The sequence below is a fragment of the Nerophis ophidion genome, linkage group LG13 (assembly GCF_033978795.1).
Source record: "Nerophis ophidion isolate RoL-2023_Sa linkage group LG13, RoL_Noph_v1.0, whole genome shotgun sequence".
Taxonomy (NCBI): domain Eukaryota; kingdom Metazoa; phylum Chordata; class Actinopteri; order Syngnathiformes; family Syngnathidae; genus Nerophis; species Nerophis ophidion.
The window spans coordinates 35,208,689-35,232,883 of NC_084623.1; the positions used below are offsets into that span (position 1 = coordinate 35,208,689).

Here is a 24,195-nt window from a genome sequence, read left to right on the forward strand (position 1 = left end):
CATACATATATATATATATATATATATATATATATATATATATATACACATACATATATATATATATATATATATATATATATATATATATATATATATATATATATATATATATATATATATATATATATATATATATATATATATATATATATATATGTATATATATATATATATATATACATATATATATATATATATATAAGTATAAAAATACATATACAGTACTTACACAGTATATTATACTCACATACACACGCAAACAAGTCCATATTTGAAGCTTTACGTGTGTTTCCATTCTTTTCTACAACATTGATCTGTATAAAATCTACACCAGTTAGCTTGCCAATGCCATATAAATGACGCACGTCAAAAGACGAGCAAGAGACTGTGTCAAATAGTATATTAAGTCTCTTTTCCCTTTTTCAAATTTTCTTGTAATCAGGCAATATTTTAGGTTGATGGAATCTTTACCTTTATCAATTCAAAAATGTATAAAAGTATTAGTGAGGAGACAATATTATTATTACATCAGTACATTATCCTACTTTATACAGTACGATAATGCAATATTTTAAAATATAAAGGAACTTTGTTTTATTTTTTTTTTTTAAATGCTGACCTCCGATATCTGTAAAAGAACAAGAAATTGAAACCTCCCGTCCTCGCCCGACATGTAGATATTTCACATTTAGTGCTCGACATAGACGGATTATGAGGTATTCATCAGTCATCATGAACATAAATCATTTAAACTGCCTGGTGCCTATCACAGAAAACACATGACCAATAGGCTGGTAAACCATTTTTAAAGGCCAGCGCTTCATACCATCTCCCAAATCCTTCCTTTTTCTCTTTTCTGTCCACTGCACATTATCATGCTGTCTCTTTCTGAAACTCCCAAAGCTTTTCATTCACACAGGACATTGCTAAAGGTGTGGCCTGTGTTACTGCCTTGGTAGTACTCATTTTTTAAGAGAACGAACGAATGCAGAAGTGACATGAATCTCTGTAGAGGAGAGCGATTTTGGGTGGTTAATAAAAAGGAGATTTTATGGAAAAAATGTTAAGATAGCAAGATGAATGACAGGAAAAACAAGAGCCAAGAAAATTAACTTTTTTACCAACATTTGCAGGAAGTCTTTTTTTTGTCCAAAAATTTGTCGGGGTAAAATAATTATTTAATCAATGTGGTTTACGCTTCCATGACAGATCACATCAAAGTTTCTGAAAATGCAGTAGCTTTTGACGTGAATTACCTAAAAGAACAGACAATGTTAGTTCGGACTCTAGAGATGTAACGATATCAAAATCCTAGCATGGAACCTATATTTATAAACTTAATTGGTTCTTGAAACATGGTTTGCACATCAAAAAGTTTGTATTGTGACGCAGACTTCTCCGTAAAAAACAATGTAAACATAAATAATGGGAAAAGCCTCGACAAAAATCCATATTTCAGTAAAAAAAAATGCACACACTTTAAAGACACTACAATGTATAAGATATTGTAGCTACCGCATTATTGCTGTTTCAAAGGTCTTCACAATAATTTTGTGATGCGTGACGGTATCAAAAAAAAACTTGGTGTGTAGATTTTCTTCTAGCGCTTTAGCGTTGGCTGGGTCTGTAAAAAACAATTTCGCAAAATCCTCTGCGCAGCGCGGGGCTGATAAGGTGGGGTTGTGGAACGCCGTAAGCAGGAACTGAAGTGTGTTCGTTAGAGGTGTAACGGTACGTGTATTCGTATTGAACCGTTTCGGTACGAGTTTCTAAGCTAAAGTCTTAACAAGCTGCTTTGCTTCTTCTGCCTCTGTCTCAGCACCCAGCATTGTCCCACCCACACAACCATCTGATTGGTTACATATATAGCGGTAACAGCCTTCCGTACAGTGGGACGGCACTAATTTACTTTTCGCGCGGATAAATTAATTCCTTTTCCAATTGACCTATTACGTCACACTAGGATTTGTGAATCCTTACAGCTTGTTTTAAGTGATGTTCGATGTAAAATTAGCACAGATTACAAAAAATACGTCTCTAATGCCTACGTTGATATTATATAGCAGACAGCATCAACAAATTATCTTAGATTGTGCTACGAACATGACGCTACGACAAAGAATGTTATGGGTCGGATGCAAAGAAAGGCTGAGTTTTTTTTTAAAGGAATTTTCAGACGAAAATAAATTCAAACAAAACTTTTGAATTCCTCAATGTTTGTGCCCCGATATCCATAGGAAGGTTGCTATTGTTCTGGATTATCTTGCCAGTAGTTAAACAGTTTGTAATGTACAAATGCAGCGTGAATTTTGTGTACGATTTATTATACGCCTTCATTATCTTTTATCTCATGTTTTGTTCGGGAGTTCGAATTAGGCCGGCCGACATTTTATATTTCCTTAATTACCGTTTCTTTTTTTCTACAATAGGTGTTTCCATGGGCTGTAAGAGGCTTATTTAGAGCTGAACTATTTGAGAAATTGGACTAATTTAGTGCATGGACACGTACTGATTGAAGCTGTAGCGGTTAGCTTTTTGTGTCGTCCTACTCGGTGTGTGTGTGTGTGTGTGTTTGTGTGTGTGTGTGTGTGTGTGTGTGTGTGTGTGTCGAGCACGATGAGCAAATATTTTTCCTGTAGTCCTCCAGTAATCATATTTGAAAAAACCTAGTTTATTTGTCGCCATGGTGGTGAGGATTATTATCTTAGAAGTGATGGGGTGGTGACTTGTCCAGGGTGTATCCCGCCTTCCGCCCGAGTGAAGCTGGGATAGGCTTCAGCACCCCCCAAAACTCCCGAGAGGGTCAAGCGGTAGAAAATGGATGGATGGATGAATGGCATTACAGTACCTACAGCACTGTGAATAAACGACACGTTTGAGCAGGTGTTCCGGCAAAACCTGCACACTCCTGGAATTTACGCAGGCACCTCCTGCATGTGTGTAGCATGGAATTTGGAAATGTAATAATTATATCTTACTGAGTGTGCATCCCATCCAGCCATCCATTTTCTGCCGCTTATTCCCTTTGGCGTCGCGGGGGGTTCTGGTGCTTATCGGGCGGAAGGCAGGGTACACCCTGGACAAGTCGCCACCTCATCGCAGGGCCAACACAGACAGACAGACAACATTCACACTCACATTCACACACTAGGGCAAATTTAGTGTTGCCAATCAACCTATCCCCAGGTGCATGTCTTTGGAAGTGGGAGGAAGCCGGAGTACCCGGAAGGAACCCACGCATTCACGGGGAGGACATGCAAACTCCACCACACAGAAAGATCCCGAGCCCGGGATCCCGAACCCTGACTACTCAGGACCTTCGTATTGTGAGGCAGACGCACTAACCCCTCTTCCACCGTGAAGCCCGAGTGTGCATCCCGTTTTAGGAAATATTTCACTTGAGTACAATCTTTGGCCATGTGAATACTGGGGCACAGCAACAATAAATATCGGCCGCGCTCGGCTAATCCTTGATCAGTTGAAAAAGGCTAATATCGTCCCTGATCCGATCCCATGATCAGGATCAGACATCTCTATCTCTATTAGTATTCAAAGGGAAACGCAACAATTTAAATGAATGCTACTAATTCTGCAAAGGAGTGTGTCAGAATAACACGGCATAATTTTGCCAGAAGATTGATGATGGCAAAAAAAAGCATCTGGTCATGATTAAATATATTCACACACATATTTACTAAACTATAATAATGGGTTATACATATTTCCTCTATGGCACATAACTCCATTGATGACAATTAAATGACACTGAATTTGTTAGAAATAATCACATTGTTTGGATTCTTCACAAATTCTCAGTTATGACACCAAAATTAAGGTTGACATGCCATACATTTACAAAAATGTGTGAGTACAGAAACTAGAGACAGTGAAATGTGGATATATATATATTTTTTTTTTAAAGGAAAAACATGTAATCTGTTAAAGAATGAAAATTCATTGCATGTCTGTGTCTTTTGCAGATGAGATGCTCTTTACGGGGTGGCATGGCGTGGTGGGTGGAACGGCCGTGCCAGAGGCCTGAGGGTTGCAGGTTCGCTTCCCACCTATTGACATCAAAGTCACTGCCGTTGTGTCCTTGGGCAGGACACTTCACCCTTTGCCCCCAGTGCCGCTCACACTGGTGAATGAATGATTGGTGGTGGTCGGAGGGGCCGTAGGCGCAAACTGGCAGCCACGCTTCCCTCAGTCTACCCCAGGGCAGCTGTGGCTACAGATGTATCTTACCACCACCAGGTGTGAATGAATGATGGGTTCCCACTTCTCTGTGAGCGCTTTGAGTATAAAACAATAGAAAGGCGCGATATAAATCTAATCCATTATTATTATTATTAGTATTATATGCAGCTTGAACACATGTCTACAAGGCTGCATATCAGAGATAGCGCAACAAAAGAAAGAACAGCACATTTACTCCATTTATAATTATCAATTCAGTTATTTTTATGAAAACCTCAGGAGTACATGGTGGATTAGCCCACAGGTCACTGATGCACAACATTACATTGTGAGTCAGGAAATACTGTTGTGTGTGTTGTATGCACCCATGATAAACAGTGCAAAAGAGAAAGAAAACTGCTAGGCAATGACTTCCATCCCACAAATTATCCATCCATCCATTTTCTACCGCTTATTCCCTTTGGGGTCGCGGGGGGCGCTGGTACCTATCTCAGCTACAATCGGGCGGAAGGTGGGATACACCCTGGACAAGTCGCCACCACATTGCAGGGCCAACACAAATGATCCAATCTTAAAATAAATATGCAATTTAAATCAAAGGGACATAAAGCACACAATGCGAAATCTTTGACTCATCAAACACACACAAAAAACCAAGACTTTGATAAAATAGTGACAGAGCAATCTGTCATGCCTGGCTCGATGGTCACATGAGGTTAATAGATTTTCCATATCTCATATGGGCTCTTCATTGCCACCATCATTGTCCTTTTAACCATTCGAGCGTGTCAGGTGATAATCTTAAAAAGACAAAATATGACATCTTATGAAGCGACTTGGAAACCGATATCAATGTAAACAAGCGTTCTTGAGCTTGAGTTGTAAATGTTATTCTCTGCAACATGTATCAAATTGATCACATGTAGTAAATGCTCTTTTTGGAGACGTTCAATTCTGGTGATATTACTAACAAAAAGGACACAGGTTGGTGTAATAATTTAAAAAAAATGTTTTAGAGTGAATATTCTGTAATTTACCATCACAAATGTGGTGTGATATGATGTCTGGGAAAGTTAATGAGTCAATCATGTGTGGAGTGTGTGTTACTGTGTTCATGTTTCCATCTGACACTAAAAAGTAGTTATTCCTTTTTATTGTATTTTTTAAAATCAACTAAGTACTGCTACATCTAATACTTACAGTATGTCATTGAGAAAATATCCCCCTGTTCTATAACAAAGTTGTATCAATGCTTTGAAAACATTCTTTATGGTAGAAATGTGTGACTCGGGCAAACATTTGCCTGTTTTGACCAACTGGATTTAGAGAGTGTACATACAGGAGAAGAAAGTAAAGTTGAATTATTGTCTGTAGAATTTTAAGGATTGGTATGTGGTTCCAATTATGGACCGGCCAAGACGTTTGAGATATGTGCCACAGCACATGCCTTCGTTGCTGAGTTTGAAGTCGTCGTTAAAATATGAACTGTTAACCGTGGTTGCATAGCTATTGTTGTTCCCCACAAACACATGTGAGAAAGTTATTCACATTTAAAGTTAAAGTACCAATTATTGTTCTAAAAGTGCCGCAATTTTATGCACAACAATCATCTTAAATAGTTATTACCTCACCTTCTCTTAAATGCAATCTTGACTGCTTTGCCTCTAAAAGTGTTGATGCAGAACAACAATTTGTAGAGGTCTAGCTATTTAAAAAAGACTTAATCTTTCTTCAGTGTGAAACAGAGCGGGATTAGCAAGGAAGCATGACTGCCACCTTCTGGTCAACTTGTGCAATCGTAGAGGATATTGACAACTTAAAACCATGAGGACCTGCATGTAAGTTTTTTATTAGTTTTTATTTTCAGACTGCCATTACTACAGTACATTATTGTGAATACAAAATATTTTTTGGCCTCGTAAAACCATTTCAAATATAATGTTTCTATGCAATGGGGATAGTATTTTGATGCCCTGCTGATTTTGTAACCTCTACCGTCCATAAAATACTAAGTTTATTTTAGCAGAACAAAACAGAAATATTTTTAAAAATCTGGAAACAAATCCAAAATGGTTATAAATTGATTAGTATTTTATTCCTCAGTGACTAGCAAGAATTTTGACCATAATAGACTACGCAGAATACCAAAGGATTTTGCTGTAGGTTGGATGAATGGATCAAGGTATCGATAATCAATACCAAGCGAGTACGCTTGGTATCGATGACATCACATGACATCAGATGGACAAAGATAAAACCTTCTGGAGGAAAGTTCTGTGGTCAGATGAAACAAAAATGGAGCTGTTTGGCCACAACACCCAGCAATATGTTTGGAGGAGAAAAGGTGAGGCCTTTAATCCCAGGAACACCAAGCCTACCATCAAGCATTTTGGTGGTAGTATTATGCTCTTGGCCTGTTTTGCTGCCAATTGAACTTGTGCTTTACATAGAGTGAATGGGACAATGAAAAAGGAGGATTACCTCTAAATTCTTCAGGACAACCTAAAATGTTGGGTCGTGGACACAATTGGCTGTTCTAAAAGGACAAGGACCCCAAACACACGTCAAAAGTGATAAAGGGATGGCTAAATCATGCTGAAATTAAGGTTTTACAATGGCCTTCCCAAAGTTCTGACTTAATTGTGTGGACAATTCTGAAGAAACAAGTCCATGTCAGAAAACTAAGACATTTAGCTGAACTGCACCAATTTTGTCAAGAGAAGTGGTCAAAAATTAAACCAGAAGCTTGCCAGAAGATTGTGGATGGCAACCAAAAGCGCCTTATTGCAGTGAAACTTGCCAAGGGACATGGAACCAAATATTAACATTGCTGGATGTATACTTTTGAATAAGCAGGTTTGGACACAATTTCAGTAGACCCATAATAAATTCCTAAAAGAACCAAACTTTATGAATGTTTTTCGTGACCAACAAGTATGTGCGCCAATTACTCTCATGAAAAATTAAAAGTTGTAGAAATTATTGGATACTCAAGACAGCCATGACATTATGTTCTTTACAAGAGTATGTGAACTTTTATTCATTTACTAATATACACACATACATATACATATATATAAACACATGTAGATATATATATATATATATATATATATATATATATATACATATACATATACATATATATACATATATATATAAACACATGTATATATATACATATACATACATTTGCATTATACATACATATCTATATATATATATATATATGTCTTGATTGGATTATCCAGAGAATAGTGCTCGATACCGTGGTAGAGCGCAATATGTAGGTGTGGGAAAAATTACAAGACTACTTCGTCTCTACAGAACTGTTTCATGAGGGGTTCTCTCAATCATCAGGAGATTTTTTTTATTTTTTTTTTTCCTGATGATTGAGGGAACCCCTCATGAAACAGTTCTGTAGAGACGAAGTAGTCTTGTAATTTTTCCCACACCTACATATATATATATATATAATGTATATATACATATATAAATATACATACATATATATGTATATATATACATATATATATATATATATACATATACATATATACATATGTATTAACACGTATATATATACATATACATACATTTGCATTATAAATACATATCTATATATATATGTCTTGATTGGATTATCCAGAGAATAGTGCTCGATACCGTGGTAGAGCGCAATATGTAGGTGTGGGAAAAATTACAAGACTACTTTGTCTCTACAGAACTGTTTCATGAGGGGTTCCCTCAATCATCAGGAGATTTTTTATTATTTTTTTTTCCTGATGATTGAGGGAACCCCTCATGAAACAGTTCTGTAGAGACGAAGTAGTCTTGTAATTTTTCCCACACCTACATATATATATATATATATATATATATATATATATATATATATATATAAACAGCTCCATTTTTTTTTTTCCTGATGATTGAGGGAACCCCTCATGAAACAGTTCTGTAGAGACGAAGTAGTCTTGTAATTTTTCCCACACCTTCATACATATATATATATATATATATATATATATACACATATATGTATATATACATATATAAATATACATACATATATATGTATATATATATACATATATATATACACACATTACATATACACACCTATATATTTATATATATATATATATATATATATATATATACACACACACATACATACATACATACATATATGTATATATACATATATAAATATACATACATATATATATATATATATATACATATATATATATATATATAAATATATATATATACATATATATATATATATATATATATATATATATATATATACATACATATATACATATATAAATATACATACATGTATACATATATAAAAAAGTTGAAGGCGGTCCTCTGATCAGCAGCAGGTGCACTGATTGCTGGAGATTGATTGCAGCTGCTTGCTGCCGCCGAACTGACATGCGCTTGGTGCGCTCCGGAGATATGATAATAAAAACATTTTAAAATAAGTTACAAACACTCCTAATTTAGCTGCTGTCGAATGAAGAAACATATAACATGAGTAATTCCCAGTTGTATTGTCACGGCCCGGGCGCATGCCAATGCTCACTCATCTGTGCGCTCTGATGAGCGCTCTGAAAAAGTTGAGGAATGCTCAACAAACACTTATTTGGAACATCTCACAGGTGTGCAGGCTAATTGGGAACAGGTGGGTGCCATGATTGGGTATAAAAACAGCTTCCCAAAAAATGCTCAGTCTTTCACAAGAAAGGATGGGGCGAGGTACACCCCTTTGTCCACAACTGCGTGAGCAAATAGTCAAACAGTTTAAGAACAACGTTTCTCAAAGTGCAATTGCAAGAAATTTAGGGATTTCAAAATCTATGGTCCATAATATCATCAAAAGGTTCAGAAAATCTGGAGAAATCACTCCACATAAGCGGCATTGGCCGGAAACCAACATTGAATGACCCTGACCTTCGATCCCTCAGACGCACTGTATCAAAAACCGACATCTATCTCTAAAGGATATCAACACATGGGCTCAGGAACACTTCAGAAAACCACTGTCACTAAATACAGTATGTCACTACATCTGTAAGTGCAAGTTAAAGCTCTACTATGCAAAGCAAAAGCCACTCATCAACAACATCCAGAAACGTCGCCGGCTTCTCTGGTCCCGAGATCATCTAAGATGGACTGATGCAAAGTGGAAAAGTGTTCTGTGGTCTGAGGAGTCCGCATTTGAAATTGTTTTTGGAAATATTCGACATCGTGTCATCCGGACCAAAGGGGAAGCGAACCATCCAAACTGTTATCGACGAGAAAAGTTGAAAAGCCAGCATCTGGTATAGGAGTGCATTGGTGCCCAAGGCATGGGTAACTTACACATCTGTGAAGGCACCATTAATGCTGAAAAGTACATACAGGTTTTGGAACAACATATGCTGCCATCTAAGCGCCGTATTTTTCATGGACGCCCCTGCTTATTTCAGCAAGACAATACCAAGCCACATTCAACACGTGTTACAACAGTGTGGCTTCGTAAAAAAAGAGTGCGGGTACTTTCCTGGCCCGCCTGCAGTCCAGACCTGTCTCCCATCGAAAATGTGTGGTGCATTATGAAGCGTAAAATATGACAGCGGAGATCCCGGACTGTTGAACGACTGAAGCTCTACATAAAACAAGAATGGGAAAGAATTCCACTTTCAAAGCTTCAACAAATAGTTTCCTCAGTTCCCAAACGTTTATTGAGTGTTGTTTAAAACAAAAGGTGATGTAACACAATGGTGAACATGCCCTTTCCTAACTACTTTGGCACATATTGCAGCCACGAAATTCTAAGTTAATTATTATTTGCACAAAAAAAAATAAAGTTTATGAGTTTGAACATCAAATATCTTGTTTTTGTAGTGCATTCAATTGAATATGGGTTGAAAAGGATTTCCAAATCATTGTATTCCGTTTATATCTACATCTAACACAATTTCCCAACTCAATTTGAAACGGGGTTTGTATACACACACACGTGTATATATATGTATGTACATATGCACAACAATTTTGTTTTTGTTCACATCTTCCTTAATTGAATTTAAAGTTCTGAAAATGTTTTTTACGTACACAAAGATACTGTGTGATTGTTAAACCTCTTCAGTTATAATCTTCCTTTGTTGTTTTTTCATCCTAAGTACAATGCATTGTCATTGTGGGATCCTATAATAATGAATTGAAATCGCCACAGTTACCACAAAGTCTTGCAGACAAAAATTGGCCCTGGTGTGTGAATGTAAACGTAAATGCTGTCTTTCTATCTGTGTTGGCTTTGCGATGAGGTGGCGACTTGTCCAGGGTGAAACCCTGCCTTCCACCTGTGACCCCGAGAGGGACAAGCGGTAGAAAATGGTTAGAGGGATTGAATTGTAATTTATACGGTGCTTTTGTGTATTCAAAAGATTAAGTTAGACAATGACAATTTTGTGAGAGACTCTTAAGATATTAGATATTACAGTAGAAAATTAAGAAAATATTGTCACTATTTGCCCACCATTCCCCTGAGAGTGCCTTTTACTCAATGAACACATTCTTCAGTTATACAGTATGTCACTTTGTCAGTATGTCTTTTTTTTTTAATCACAGTAAAAAATAGTTCATTGTGTGGAAAGAAGTGCCATTCAATACACGCATAAATGTATCAAATGCACAGGATTTTGCAATCATGACTTACACCCGAAGTAAGATGAAGCAATCTGCCGAGTCAAGTTAAACCTTAAATGTAGAAGAACTAATATTTGTTCTCCTTTCCAAACAGCATTACTGTGGAAAAGCCAAACATCACAAGACGAAAAATATTGCACACTTAGATAAACCAAACACAAAATGAAAGTCTCTCGCAGTAAAAGTGTTTCTGTGAAATTATTAATGGATTGAAATGATTCACTTCAGCAGGGACAGTACTCATTATCTGTTCAAGCGAGTTCAGATCTAATTGAATTAAAATACTAAAAAGCTTCAAAAACATAGCAAGTTAACTGAAAAAAATGACAGGATACGGTATATGAAAAATGATTTTATGCTCCACATTTGTTTGTCTTCTCAACTTTATCATCAACCTAGCACATTTCTAGAGTGGAGTGACGCTATGAGAACGCAAAGCAGGCAAGGGCTGAACATCAGACAGTACAGCACAAAATACTGTATCTTAACAACTGGTAAGCATACTGTAGATATTAATAAATACAGTTCACAGTGAACACATGCATATTTTTTAAATCTATCCATCTATTTTCTTTACGACTTCTCCCCGTTGGGATCACTGGTAAACTAAAGCCTATCCCAGATGACTTTGGGCGAGAGGTGGGGTATACGCTAGACTGGTCACCAGCCAATGTTGTGAATAAATAATGGAGTAAGTAAATAAATAAATAGACGAATAAGTAAATCATCATTTAATTGAATACATATATGAACAACAAATAAAGTTATCATGAATAAATAAGTAAGTAATTTATAATTCACATAATGATGAATAATTTTGTCTCATTTTTCAGTAAGGTTTAAGATCCCATCCATCCATTTTCTACCGCTTATTCCCTTTGGGGTCACGTGGGGCGTTGGTACCTATCTCAGCTACAATCGGGCGAAAGGCGGGGTACACCCTGGACAAGTCGCCTCCTCATCACATGGCCAACACAGATAGACAGACAACATTCACACTCACATTCACACACTAGGGCCAATTTACTGTTGCCAATCAACCTAATGTTTAAGATGTTCATCAGATTTATTCTTCTATGTACTTTGTAAACACTTTGAGTTTGAATAGATTCTTAAAGCTGATTATATTAGTACATTGTTTACTAATCCATTCCGTAACTTAATTCCACATACTGTAATACTAAATGTATTAACTGGTGTACAGTGCATGCGGAAAATATTCACAGCGCTTAACTTTTTCCACATTTTGTTATGTTAAAGCCTTATTTCCAAATGGAATAAATCGATTTGTGTCCTCAAAATTCTACACACAATACCCCATAATGATACACTTTGTATGCACTGTATGTGCATACAAATGTTTTAAGTTACATTGTCCTCTAATGTAAAATGTGTCCTATTTTTTTTACAATAATTGTTGTACATTCTTGGGTAGCAGGGAATAGTTTGCTTTTTTCCCCATTTTTCCCGCCCGGCGATGCTGATTGGTTCATTACCAGAAAGTGGGGAATTGTAAAAAAAAAAATCATTGTATGTGATTGGATAAACCCCTTGTCCGTTATCTTGAATGACGTGCTATTTCAACCACTCACATCGAAATCAACCCGTGACGCTGATGAGAGCGACGCTAGGAAATTCAAACCCGGCCGGAGGAAGAGCCAAAACATCTTTGCCACCAATATAGGCCTTCAAAACCGTTCTCTGTTCATGTTTTAAAGAATTAATATTCTATAGATTCGACAAAACAGTTGCAATAGCAGATTCGATGTCAGCACACGACACATCTATGAAACCCCAGCCAGGGATCCTGATTGGTTCATTATTTTTTGCTATCTGGAAGGAGTTTGCAAGGCCTCCCAGCCCAGATCCTCGTGGAGCTCAGCAAACTACAAGGATCTGGCGAGAGTCAGGTTAGGAAACCAGCCCTTACAACGCAACCATAGCATCCCCATGAGAGGTCTGAAGTGAGCTTATAGAGCGAAAACAGCCCCTCTCGGCCAGACAGAAATGCAGCTGTTGTTCAAAACAGATAAGGCCTTCTCCACAGAAAGGGAATATGTTATTCGCCTGTGTAGACACTTCGGCGCCTTCAAGGTAAAACAAAGTGTTTACGAGCAGACATAAGATGAAAACCAAAGAGTTCACATGGTAAAATACTAGCTGCTTTAAACATGGCTATGGATTTAGGAAGAACACTTAAAAATATTTCATTCTCACATTATGTACATATGTAACACATGCACAAGCATTAGCTTTAGGTGTTGTTAGCTAATAATATAAATTTTGATAGCTAACATGACTGCAATTTGTTCGTTGCTTCTCTTGGACTGTTTTTTATGTGTGCAAGCGCTCCCTGTTTCCGCCGTAAACACCATTCATTTTATGTGGGCCGGCAAAATTGTTTCATTACATAAAATTTGTAATTGTGAAAAATATAGACAATTGTCGAACAAATGTGTTCTGATAAACCACTAATGGTAGGAAAAGCTAGCCGGGTGGTGTTCTTGTTATATCTTTTACTTAGAAAAATGTTACTGTGAGGAAGTTGCAAACAGCACCTTTAAGTTAACACCCTACTGTAAACAAGCTCTTATATACCGACTCAGGTCATGTGACAGACCCAGTGTGTTTTTGATGTGGTGTCATGAGATGGTTTAGGCCCTGTTTAGAATATTGACATTATAGCCCTAAGTAAAAAAACAGAAAACACAGTGTTTCCAGAGGATTTACTGTATAATGTAAATTGCTTTGGGATGTCATTTAAACAAACCAAAATGTAATTTAATTTACTTAGGAGGGTAGAGAGGGCCTGTTTAGAAACAAGGTATATTTCCAATGGTGAAGTATTGCAGACGGATAGTGCTGCAGTGTAAATGATGGCAGCATTGATCTCCCGCCCTGTTTAATAGCCCTGTAATGTCCGTTTAGTACCTAAGCAACACTTGCTAATCGATACCAAACTCTGGCACCAAGTAACAGGAACAGGAAAAATACAAGGGAGAGAAAAGATGTATGGAGAGGGAAGCGAACTACAAAACTACAAACTTATTTACACAACATTGTGGTAAAATAAATTGAGGACTCACTTGAGACCCCCCTGTCCTGGAGCATTTTAAATATTTTTAATTGAAATAGTACCATTTACTAATACCAGTAATATTATAAACAGACTTTGAATACCATTCTTGTGATCATTATTTGGTTATTGACACAGCTATTGTCACAGACATTTCAGGCATGTGATCACCTTTGGAGAAAAAAAAGAGGAAAACTGACAAAAAAAAGAGAAACATTTCTATCAGAACAAAGTGCTGCCACGCAAGCCCTTTATATTTATTCTCAGCTTTTCGCTGTCTTTTTTACACTAACATGTCCCAAGTTTTTTTAGTAGATAATTTACTAACAATAATATCATTACAAATGTGATGCAAGATTATATAACATGCAAAGAACAACAGAAAAAGTTTCCCATTTGGCAACTCTATCCTATAGCCAAGCTCCCTCGAGTAATATACTTCCGGTGTTGTGACCTATGTTTACATCCGTCACCTCAAAACCATACCTTCTCGCTGGCTACCCATAAATGCTGTAAAACTACAGTTGGTTCGAAACCAACAGTGTTGTTAATAATCATTCAAATGTGATTAGCAGCCATGTACAAAACTGTCAACGTTGTGGCAACACAGGCAGCTTGATTGTAACATTCGTCTTAGCTGTAGTTTTCATTACCAAATTTGAAGGTGTTGAAATTGCCACGGTAAATCGCCAATGCTGATAGTACCCAGTCTGTGGAAAATCCACTGTAAATAAGCATCAAGCTAGGAGAAATTGAGCTTTACTATACGTTTGAGCATTTTCTACACAGCATACTTGCTTCGTTGGTGTTGAAAATTGCAACATTAATTAGAGGGAGTTTAGCTGAGTCTGCTCTGACTGCTGCCTAAGTGACTGTTTCCTTGGGCTGGTGTTTAGTCTGCAAGATTGCTATTGCAAAAACACATCATCAGTAGGGTAAAATTAACCTGTTAGACTTTACAACGCCTATATATTTGCTAATGAAAGTACTGAAATCGGTACCCACCCTTACCTGGATCGGAGATACAGGTGCATTTGCATTCATTCACGACAGGGTGCACGCAGCCATGCACTAGCTCATAACAGTATCAATGATGGAGCATAAAATGAGACCTAATGCACTGCATTATTGCATAGTCAAAAAGTCATTTACTTTATCTGATGAAAACAAAATTAGCTACAATTAGATTACTACTCGTGCAGGTGAAAGCCAAACTTGATAACACACAATTCATTTGCCAGAAGCACATGAAAATAAAGACATGTTTGGACATTACTGACCGGTCACAAGAGCAGGCAACAAGGACGCTGAGCAGGTTGTAGATGATGAAGGTGAAGATGACAGCAGTGATGGTGCCACGTGGAATGGAGTAACTTGGATTTTTTAGATCGCCTAGTACGGGTCAACAGGTCAGTTAGTACGCACAATATGAGTTTTTACAAACTCATGCACATGCTTCCCAAATACCTGACATGTTGGATCCCGCCATGATGCCAGTACAGCCATTAAACATCACAGCAAACACAGTGGCAAAGGTCATCAAATTTCCAGTTGTGTAATCCACAGTGTAGTCAGCTATGTGCAGAGACAATGACAGATCAGTTGTGCTCGAAGCTTCAATAATTTGAGCTAACATTTTACAGTTTCAATTTGCACAAAATGTTCACGGTGCAACAGTCAACTGAGATGCAGCTATTAGTGAAAGAAAAGGAACCTTGTTGTATACTCTGAATTTATGGCAACAAATGATGAATCAGTACACAACAATATTTAAATGATATACGCAACACTGAATATAATTTTTACCTTTGTAATATGACCATTCACATTCGTAGTAGACAACACGACACAAAAAATAAAGCAGTCACAGCTTTTAAACACGCTTAGAGGAGATTTCGTTAATTCCACAAGAATTTGAGCAATTGAAAGTGTGAAATATGATTTGGCACATTTACATTTCAGCAAAATACCTGGTTTGGGTGACATCTGCTAGAAACATAAATCTTGTGACCCTACATACACATACATGTAGAAGATATTGTTTTTGAATTTTACAGATTATAGATCATACATCCACCCAGGTAATCTAGCTAAAATTAATGAAGCCTTGGCTTCTGCCTGGGCAGCCTCCCACAGATCTCATCTCTTGAGCCACCTGGAGGCTTTCCCTGCGGTCTCCATGCTGTTCAAATGGCTCTTCTCCTCTTCTCGCCTGTGATGCAGTCTGAAGTGTAGGCGTTGTACAGAGACTGCCATACAAAACATCTGCACCCTCTTTTTACAGGTAACCACCTTCTATTCTTCCATTTTTGCTTGTTGCAGTCATTAACCCGGGCCACATACATCTCCCTCTTACATTCATTTGCGTCTTCCATTTGATCCTCAAAGAGCACAGTAAACTCCAGCATGACGGCAGCTTTTGTCTTCTCAGAGACCAAGACAATATTAGGTCTGACAGTGGTTTTCACGATGTGTTGAGGTCGCTTGAGTTGCTTGCTCACATTCGCAAGCAGCTGCCAATCCCGCAGTGTTGATGAGCCCTGATATAGCATGACGTTTTTCTACGCGCCTCTCCTGCTTTGATGAAGCTGATATTGTGCTTCACTGGTCTGGATGTAAGTGGCCATGGCACTGAACATGCTCTCTGTAATGGTCTTCAGCACCTTGTTATGCTGTCTGTATCAAGAGCCAAGAGCTTTTGGGCAGCAACTAAAGATATGCCCTAAGCTGCCTTTGCTCTGGCAAAGTGAGCATGCCTGAGTGTGCTCCAAGTCCCAGCTATGAAGGTTGGAAAGGTTGCATAGGACATTGTAGACTGTATGGAACAAGAACGTTACGTGGTGTGGCTCTACCTGATAGAGATCATGTCACAAAATCTTTCTATGCTACTTTGTCTTTACCATTTTGTCCAGGTGCCATGCTGTTTAATCCCCACTTCTCTGCTGGAACTCTCCTCGTTCTGGACAAGCGCTGCCTTTCCTTCACCTTTGCCCTGTCATATTGAACGCTTGGGTTTAGTTCCGACAAGGAATCAATAGCGTAGCTGTGACTCTGCCTGCTCTACTGCAGCCGTAGCTTTTGATTTCCTGACAGTATTCACGGCTCCTAAAAACATTTGGACCTTTTAAACTACAGCACCACTCTTGGAAGCCAGACCTTCAATTGCTCCTTTGTGGGTTCAGGGAGAACTTAAGCTTGGGTGTATAGATAGAGGGTGATGTTGCTCTCAGGTAATAGCGACTGACTCTTCTTTACAGGCTTATATTGTGGTAAAAGGGCTGAATTATTATGGCAAAAATAATAATCAAGATTATGTTTGATTGATATTTAAATCATGATTAATAACACAATTATTCATTAATTTGAAAACATGGGTATTTATTGTACCACCAGACCTCAACTTAAAATATAATTTAAAAGAACAACAGCTTTAAATAACAAATGAATAAACGACAACAAGCAAAATAATAGTAAAAAACATCAAATAAAATAACAAAAGCATTACAAAGGAACAATAAAGATCAGTTTTTCCGTTTAAATTTCATTGAATTCCAATTTGTACTTTTTAGAATTTACCATACAGCGTGTGCTACTTGTCCAATTAATAAAATGTTCATTATTTAAATGCAAAAATCCTCATTTATTGTTGCAATACATCTTTGGACAATCTTGAATTGTATTTTCAGTCAAAGCATAATAATTGTCAAAATGTATCAATAAGTGCTTTAAGTACGGTACTTTTTAAAAAGTTTATTTTGTTAGCGCAGTCTGAGCGGATGTTAAACACATCGCTGTTATTGTGAATGGGGAAAGTGTCCTGCTGTTTTGAGCTTGATGACGATTTGAGGCTGTTTTAAAAAAAAAAAGAAAAAGAAAGGTGAGAGAAAGCCTCTCAAGCGACTGCTGTGCTGTTTGTACATTGATCTTACATCGATGATGTCATTCACAACAACACAACCAGATGAAATGTGTTGTGGGTGTATGGATTGTTTTTGCTACCTTTAGCTTTGTAGTTTAGTTGCCCGTTTCAAGTGGCCATCTAGACACAGGCCGGTTCACTCCAGATTTCCACTGGATGCGTAACAGCATTAGAACGTTGCTTCTACGGAATTGCGCAGCCATCTGCCATTCTGCAATCCCCACCGTCCTTTTGTTGTTGCTCCGCCGCGCAACAAAATAGCGCTGACTTTTACGGGATCTTGCGAATCCACGCATAATCCCGCGCTGAGGGGGTTGTAGTAAAGCGAACACAAACTGTTTATTCTGTCCTTCCAGAGGAGCAGAAGCAAATTAAGTCAGTCCTCCTACTCAGGATACGTAGCGGCTGCTCAACTGCAAAGTGGCATTGACTTGAATGGACTTGGACTGGACAGTAAAAGACAACAGTTTTGCCTTGCAGAGCAACTACTTTTTTTTTTTTAACAAGCTACAACACAACAGTAACATAGCGTATCCCTGGCGAACATTACACACACACACACACACACACACATACACACACACACACATACACACACACACACACACACACACACACACACACACACATACATACATACATACAAACACACACACACATCTTATTTAACACTCACAAACCACTCCCCTGCTTTCACCGAGTGTGGGCTATTCAATTAAATTCAAGTTATACATATTTATCAGAACCTGTCCTGCATGGAAATTGGTCAAAAGATATGTTACAAAATTATCTCTGCATGACGTAATTTGGCGCAATGCTAAAAAAAGAGAACAGTGCTGATAAATTAGGATGAAAATTGTTGTCGACAAACGTACATACGTACATACATTACAACGTACTCCTTTGCAGTAACACATTCTATTTCAGTTTGTCTTACCCCACAGGTTCCCCAGCAGGGTGTCCAACTTGAAGCCAGTAAAGTTTGCCGTAGTCGGGCCAGTTCCATTTACCACTAGGTCGGATGTGGCAGAAACAGGTAGGATGATGGTGCGAGGATGTACTGCAAAGAAGCTGATGAATATGGTGCCGAGGACAAAGATGACCACCAGGAAGATAAGGAAGGTGGCCTTGGCATAGATGTGAGCACCGACCAGGCACACAAGCAAACAGAGCAGGGCGATAGCTGTGGCGTAAAGAAGAGACCACCAGTAGCCTGATGGCAGGACTTGGTGTGAAGATGTTGCCAGTGACCCATCTAAGGAAAGATCACATGAGAAACGTCGTAATTGAACTTTGACTCATCGTTATACTTACTGTTAATATTATAATCACCTAAGATGACTATCATTGTTCAGCAAATATTGTATTAAGAGTTTGTGAACGCTGAATGATGACACGATTATATTCCTGACGAAAATCTTAAAAATGGGGCACAAACTGACAAATATGCATTTTTTTGTACTAATTGATTCTAACAAGATTGTAAGACCATCAAAATGCAAAGTAGAAAAAACAGAAGCAGGAGACTAACAATGGAGAGTCTGCAATTTATTCAATACTGGATTTAAATTTAAAGGCTGTCATTGTTTTGTCTGATGGCACAATCAAGGCCTCTTACAATGTGCCATTGCAGACCAAGTTGGACAAAAGAAAGACCATAGTGTTACATTTCGTAAAATATTACGAAGATATTGGTCAAGGGTGAGTGAGACTCCCCCAAAAAATTGCTGGTAGATCGAATGGGTTTTTCTGTGAAGACAGGCTGATGCTCAGCTCAACCCAAATTAGGGCTCATACTGATAATGATTGCAGCCCAATAAGACGACATCTGAGTAGGGCCTAAAGATGGAGCTTCTGGTTGTAAAGTGTCATACATTGGCGGTGTATGACACTCATCATCGGTGCAATTACACAGTTGTTTGTCCAGATAAAAGACCCAGGAAACACTGTACAGACTATGGCCAGATGACTTCAAGGACAAGCCTGTCGGAACCTCTGGTTTAGCCTAGGTACATTTTTTGGGGTCCACCACTTCACTTTTTTGTCCCATAATCCAACCACAGCAGCAATTGGTTAAAAAAAGCCAATATCAGACATTCTTTGTCATAAACTTTTGACAGCTGATGAGAAGTCTGTTAAAGTCTTACAGAAAACTTTCTATTTCTTGTCTTGTTTTTTTTTTTGCATTTTAATGGTGCCCATATACTCTTCTTACAATTTTATATCTGTAATTTATTTACCGGTTGATTGTGTATTCTTGTATCTAACATTTAAATGAGAAATGCTGACATTTTCCAACCTTTGATGACAGAACTAGACCAATTATGGCAAAACTTACCCTCTGGCACACCAAATGTGGCAACAATGGCTTCGACCAAACCCAGCACATAAAAGGCACAGGCACACACATTAGCCAAGAAAAACATGATTCCAATACTGCCTCCAAATTCTGGACCCAACGCTCTGCTGATCATGTCTGAGCAATATTAAGGAAGGGCTGCTTGAGAAAATGTAAAATCAAATTCAAAACTTGCTTATTGACAGAGACAAAGTCAGAGGTCTCTTCTGCTGTCTAGTCAAGAGTAAGTCGACCATCATTTACCAGATATGGCTCTTCCTAACATTGTCAATGAACATAAATCTGTAATATTGTATGCCTAACCTAAAAACAGACACAATCAAAAGCTGACAAGCACTGTAAGATAACTTTTACATATTGATAACTTTGACTAAGGGGTACAGATATATGCAATATAATGGAAATATGATATACCACCTAAGCAACTTTTGCTTTGGTTATTTTTGGTTTTAATATTTTCTCAGGACATTAATTCCTTTTTACTAATATAGGATAGGATAGGATAGGATAGGATAGGATAGGATAGGATAGGATAGACTTTTACATCGTTGGAGTGCAGGTTTTTACATACAGTAACAGAAGTAAAGCGTAATGAAAAACAAAGAAATAGTAATAATTACTACATATTGCTCACTAATATCTAAAGATAGAAGATAAAATATAACAAAAAAACACTAACATCGGTAGAGGACAGACAGTCAAGTGCATGTGTCACATAACAGCATAAATCTGTAGGTGGATACAGTAGGCCCCCCCAGCATCCAGGGCGCCATTAGTGGAGATGGCACACACCGACAGCACAGTCATGCAGATTATGAAGTAGGCCACAATGAACATGGCAATTGCCTGATACAGTCCAGATTGGCCAACCAAGAAACCTGTAGACAAAGCATAGCATGCACAATTTTATAATTGGGGTCTCAGGTCTGTCAGAGAATAAGAAGACACAGCAGGAGGGATCAATGATGCCAACTTAGCGACTTTGTCACTATATAGTATATAGTGAGTATTCAGGACCCTCTAGATACTATTTTTCCACAAGTGATGAGCAACAAATATACAGCATTTTTATGAACTCATTGGAGACTTTTAGTAGACTAACAAGCAACAAATATACAGCATTTTTATGAACTCATTGGAGACTTTTAGTAGACTAACAAGCACCTATCGCTCTTCTCAACAAGCAGCAGCTGCTGCTGTAGGGCCTGTTCTCCTTTGAAGTGTTCCTGAGCCCATGTGGTGATATCCTTTAGAGATTGATGTCGGTTTTTGATACAGTGCCGACTGAGGGATCGAAGGTCACGGTCACGAGTGATTTGTCCAGATTCTCTTAACCTTTTGATGATATAATGGAATGTAGATGTTGAAATCCCTAAATTTCTTGCAATTGCACTTTGAGAAACGTTGTTCTTTAACTGTTTGCCCACGCAGTTGTGGACAAAGGGGTGTACCTCGCCCCATCCTTTCATGTGAAAGACTGAGCATTTTTTGGGAAGCTGTTTTTATACCCAATCATGGCACCCACCTGTTCCCAATTAGCCTGCACACCTGTGGGATGTTCCAAATAAGTGTTTGATGAGCATTCCTCAACTTTATCAGTGTTTATTGCCACGTTTCCCAACTTCTTTGTCACGTGTTGCTGGCATTAAATTCTAAAGTAAATGATTATTTGCAACAACAAAAAAAATGTTTATCAGTTTGAACATCAAATATGTTGTCTTTGTATCATATTGAACTGAATATTGGTTGAAATTAATTTGAAAATCATTGTATTCCGTTTATATTTACATCTAACACAATTTCCCAACTCATATGGAAACAGGGTTTGTATTATATATCTATATTTATAGATATATATATGCGTGTGTTTGTGTATATATCTATATATGTATATATATATATATATATATATATATATATATATATATATATATATATATACATACATACATACATATGTATTTTATATATATCATTTATGTATATATATATACATACATATGTATTTTATATATATCATTTATGTATATATATATATCTTTTTATATATACATAATTTTTTCTCTCAACGTGGCCCCCCGAGTCAAAATAATTGCCCAGGTCTCGTATAGAATATAGCATGCTTGCGATTACAAATGGGATGAACTTGTGATGTAACTTATGACCTGGTATTGAAGGAGGACTAAGCGAATGCGGAGACCTTTGACAATCAGTTTTACATACGATTGTTTAACATTTAGGTGTGAATAGGAGAATGAAAACAAGGCAAACACATTATGTTGTTCAACAGACTCTTCGTCATGGACTTTGCTGAGTCACTGATTTAATCAAATTAATCAAATCCCTGGTTAGCACTATGCTCGGACGAGACTTGTGAAGTCATCATGTAGGCAAACCATCCCACGTGTGATGTTTGTTTTCATGCATATTTGTATGTGCTATCATAATGTAATAAAGTTAGCGTCGTTAGCGTTAGCTAATATGTTTACGAGTGGCTGTGTTAGTATTACTAACTTACAGTGGCCTTCTTTTTGTAATGTTTCAGTTTCACAAAAATCCTCATTAAATTAACCAAAACGTCACCGTGCAGCGATTGAGTGTGTTTAGCTGATTGCGAGCTAGCTTCCGCAGCTAGGGGGTCCATGACGACGACTTTTGTTTTGTTTGATCAGCCATTTTACTTCTGTGTAACAGACACCATTTGGTAACAATTAAGTTATGTAAATAAATATTTACAAAATATTTCTGTGTAAATGGATTGAACTTTCACAGTATCATGTTGGACGCGCTCGACATCCATTGCTTTCGGTTCCCCTAGAGGTGGGGGTTGCCCCCATATGCGGTCCTCTCCAAGGTTTCTCATAGTCATCATTGTCACCGACGTCCCACTGGGTGTGAGTCCCACTGGGTGTGAGTTTTCCTTGCCCTTATGTGGGCTTTATCGAGGATGTTGTTGTGGTTTGTGCAGCCCTTTGAGACACTAGTGATTTAGGGCTGTACAAATAATCATTGATTGATTGATTGATTGATAAATAACTTAATTCACCAAGTATATTTCTGTGGCTTATAGTCCGCTGTGGCTAATATATGGAAAAATACATTTTCCTTGTAAAAAATTAGTGGGTGCAGCATAGACTGGAACGCTCTATAGTCTGGAAAATAGGGTAATAGCATGTGATGTGATGTCAGCCATGTTCTGTGACTGTATGTGTACGTGTATTTCTCCCCTCACCCTTCCACACCGCTGCTTGATTGAAGGGTGACGGGGGGAAATGATGTTTAGATTCCTCCACATTGTGCTAACAGGTCTTTTAGGTTTCTTTTACATGTGTGTACGCCATGCCGTACAGTAGTATGACTTAACTACAAAAAGCTGTGGGACAGGGATGTTAAATTGAGTGTTACATTAGGCCTTAATGATGATAGCCCTGTATTTATATGTATGAGTGCACATTTGTTTAACTATGTATTTTGTTTAGGCATTGATAACAAAATTGTGTAATTTAGAACAGTTCATATTGCTCCTAATTTTTTTCTGTGCTGCTTAATTTTTTCATTTAATGGCCCCTATGCTCCAAGTCAAAAAGCTCAGCATACAGCCCTGAAGACGATGACATAATCTTGCCTCCTGCAACCTACCACCACAAATAGATTGCGGTCCTTTGGGAAACATTGTATATGCTGAATGTTAAATGTTTGTCTCTGTCTTTCTCCAAAGCTGGAGCTACCTGGAGTTAATATCCGCGTCTGTGACATTTATCTAGAACCGAGACGTGGGGGAAATCCAGTGTGAAATGGATCCATACACTACATTATAGATTGACATGTGTAACAATGGTTTTCCAACAACAATGAGGCCATTGTTAATTCCTGTTCAGGAATATTCTTAAGTAGTACACAGACTCTAGTGTGCACGCCACACAGCAGCTGACA

General features: G+C 37.7%; 1 protein-coding gene across 1 annotated transcript in view; it reads right to left on the minus strand.

Annotated features, from left to right (window-relative positions):
- Positions 1 to 24,195, minus strand: part of zgc:153039 (uncharacterized protein LOC767698 homolog) — a 123,916-nt gene that overhangs the window by 93,491 nt on the left and 6,230 nt on the right. Inside the window, exons 2-6 of the mRNA XM_061918833.1 lie at positions 21,006 to 21,140; positions 20,242 to 20,379; positions 18,841 to 19,158; positions 15,452 to 15,559; positions 15,265 to 15,376 (exon numbers count right to left, since the gene is read on the minus strand). Of these exons, the coding sequence (XP_061774817.1) occupies positions 15,265 to 15,376; positions 15,452 to 15,559; positions 18,841 to 19,158; positions 20,242 to 20,379; positions 21,006 to 21,140 (811 nt within the window). The remainder of the gene's footprint in view (positions 1 to 15,264; positions 15,377 to 15,451; positions 15,560 to 18,840; positions 19,159 to 20,241; positions 20,380 to 21,005; positions 21,141 to 24,195) is intronic.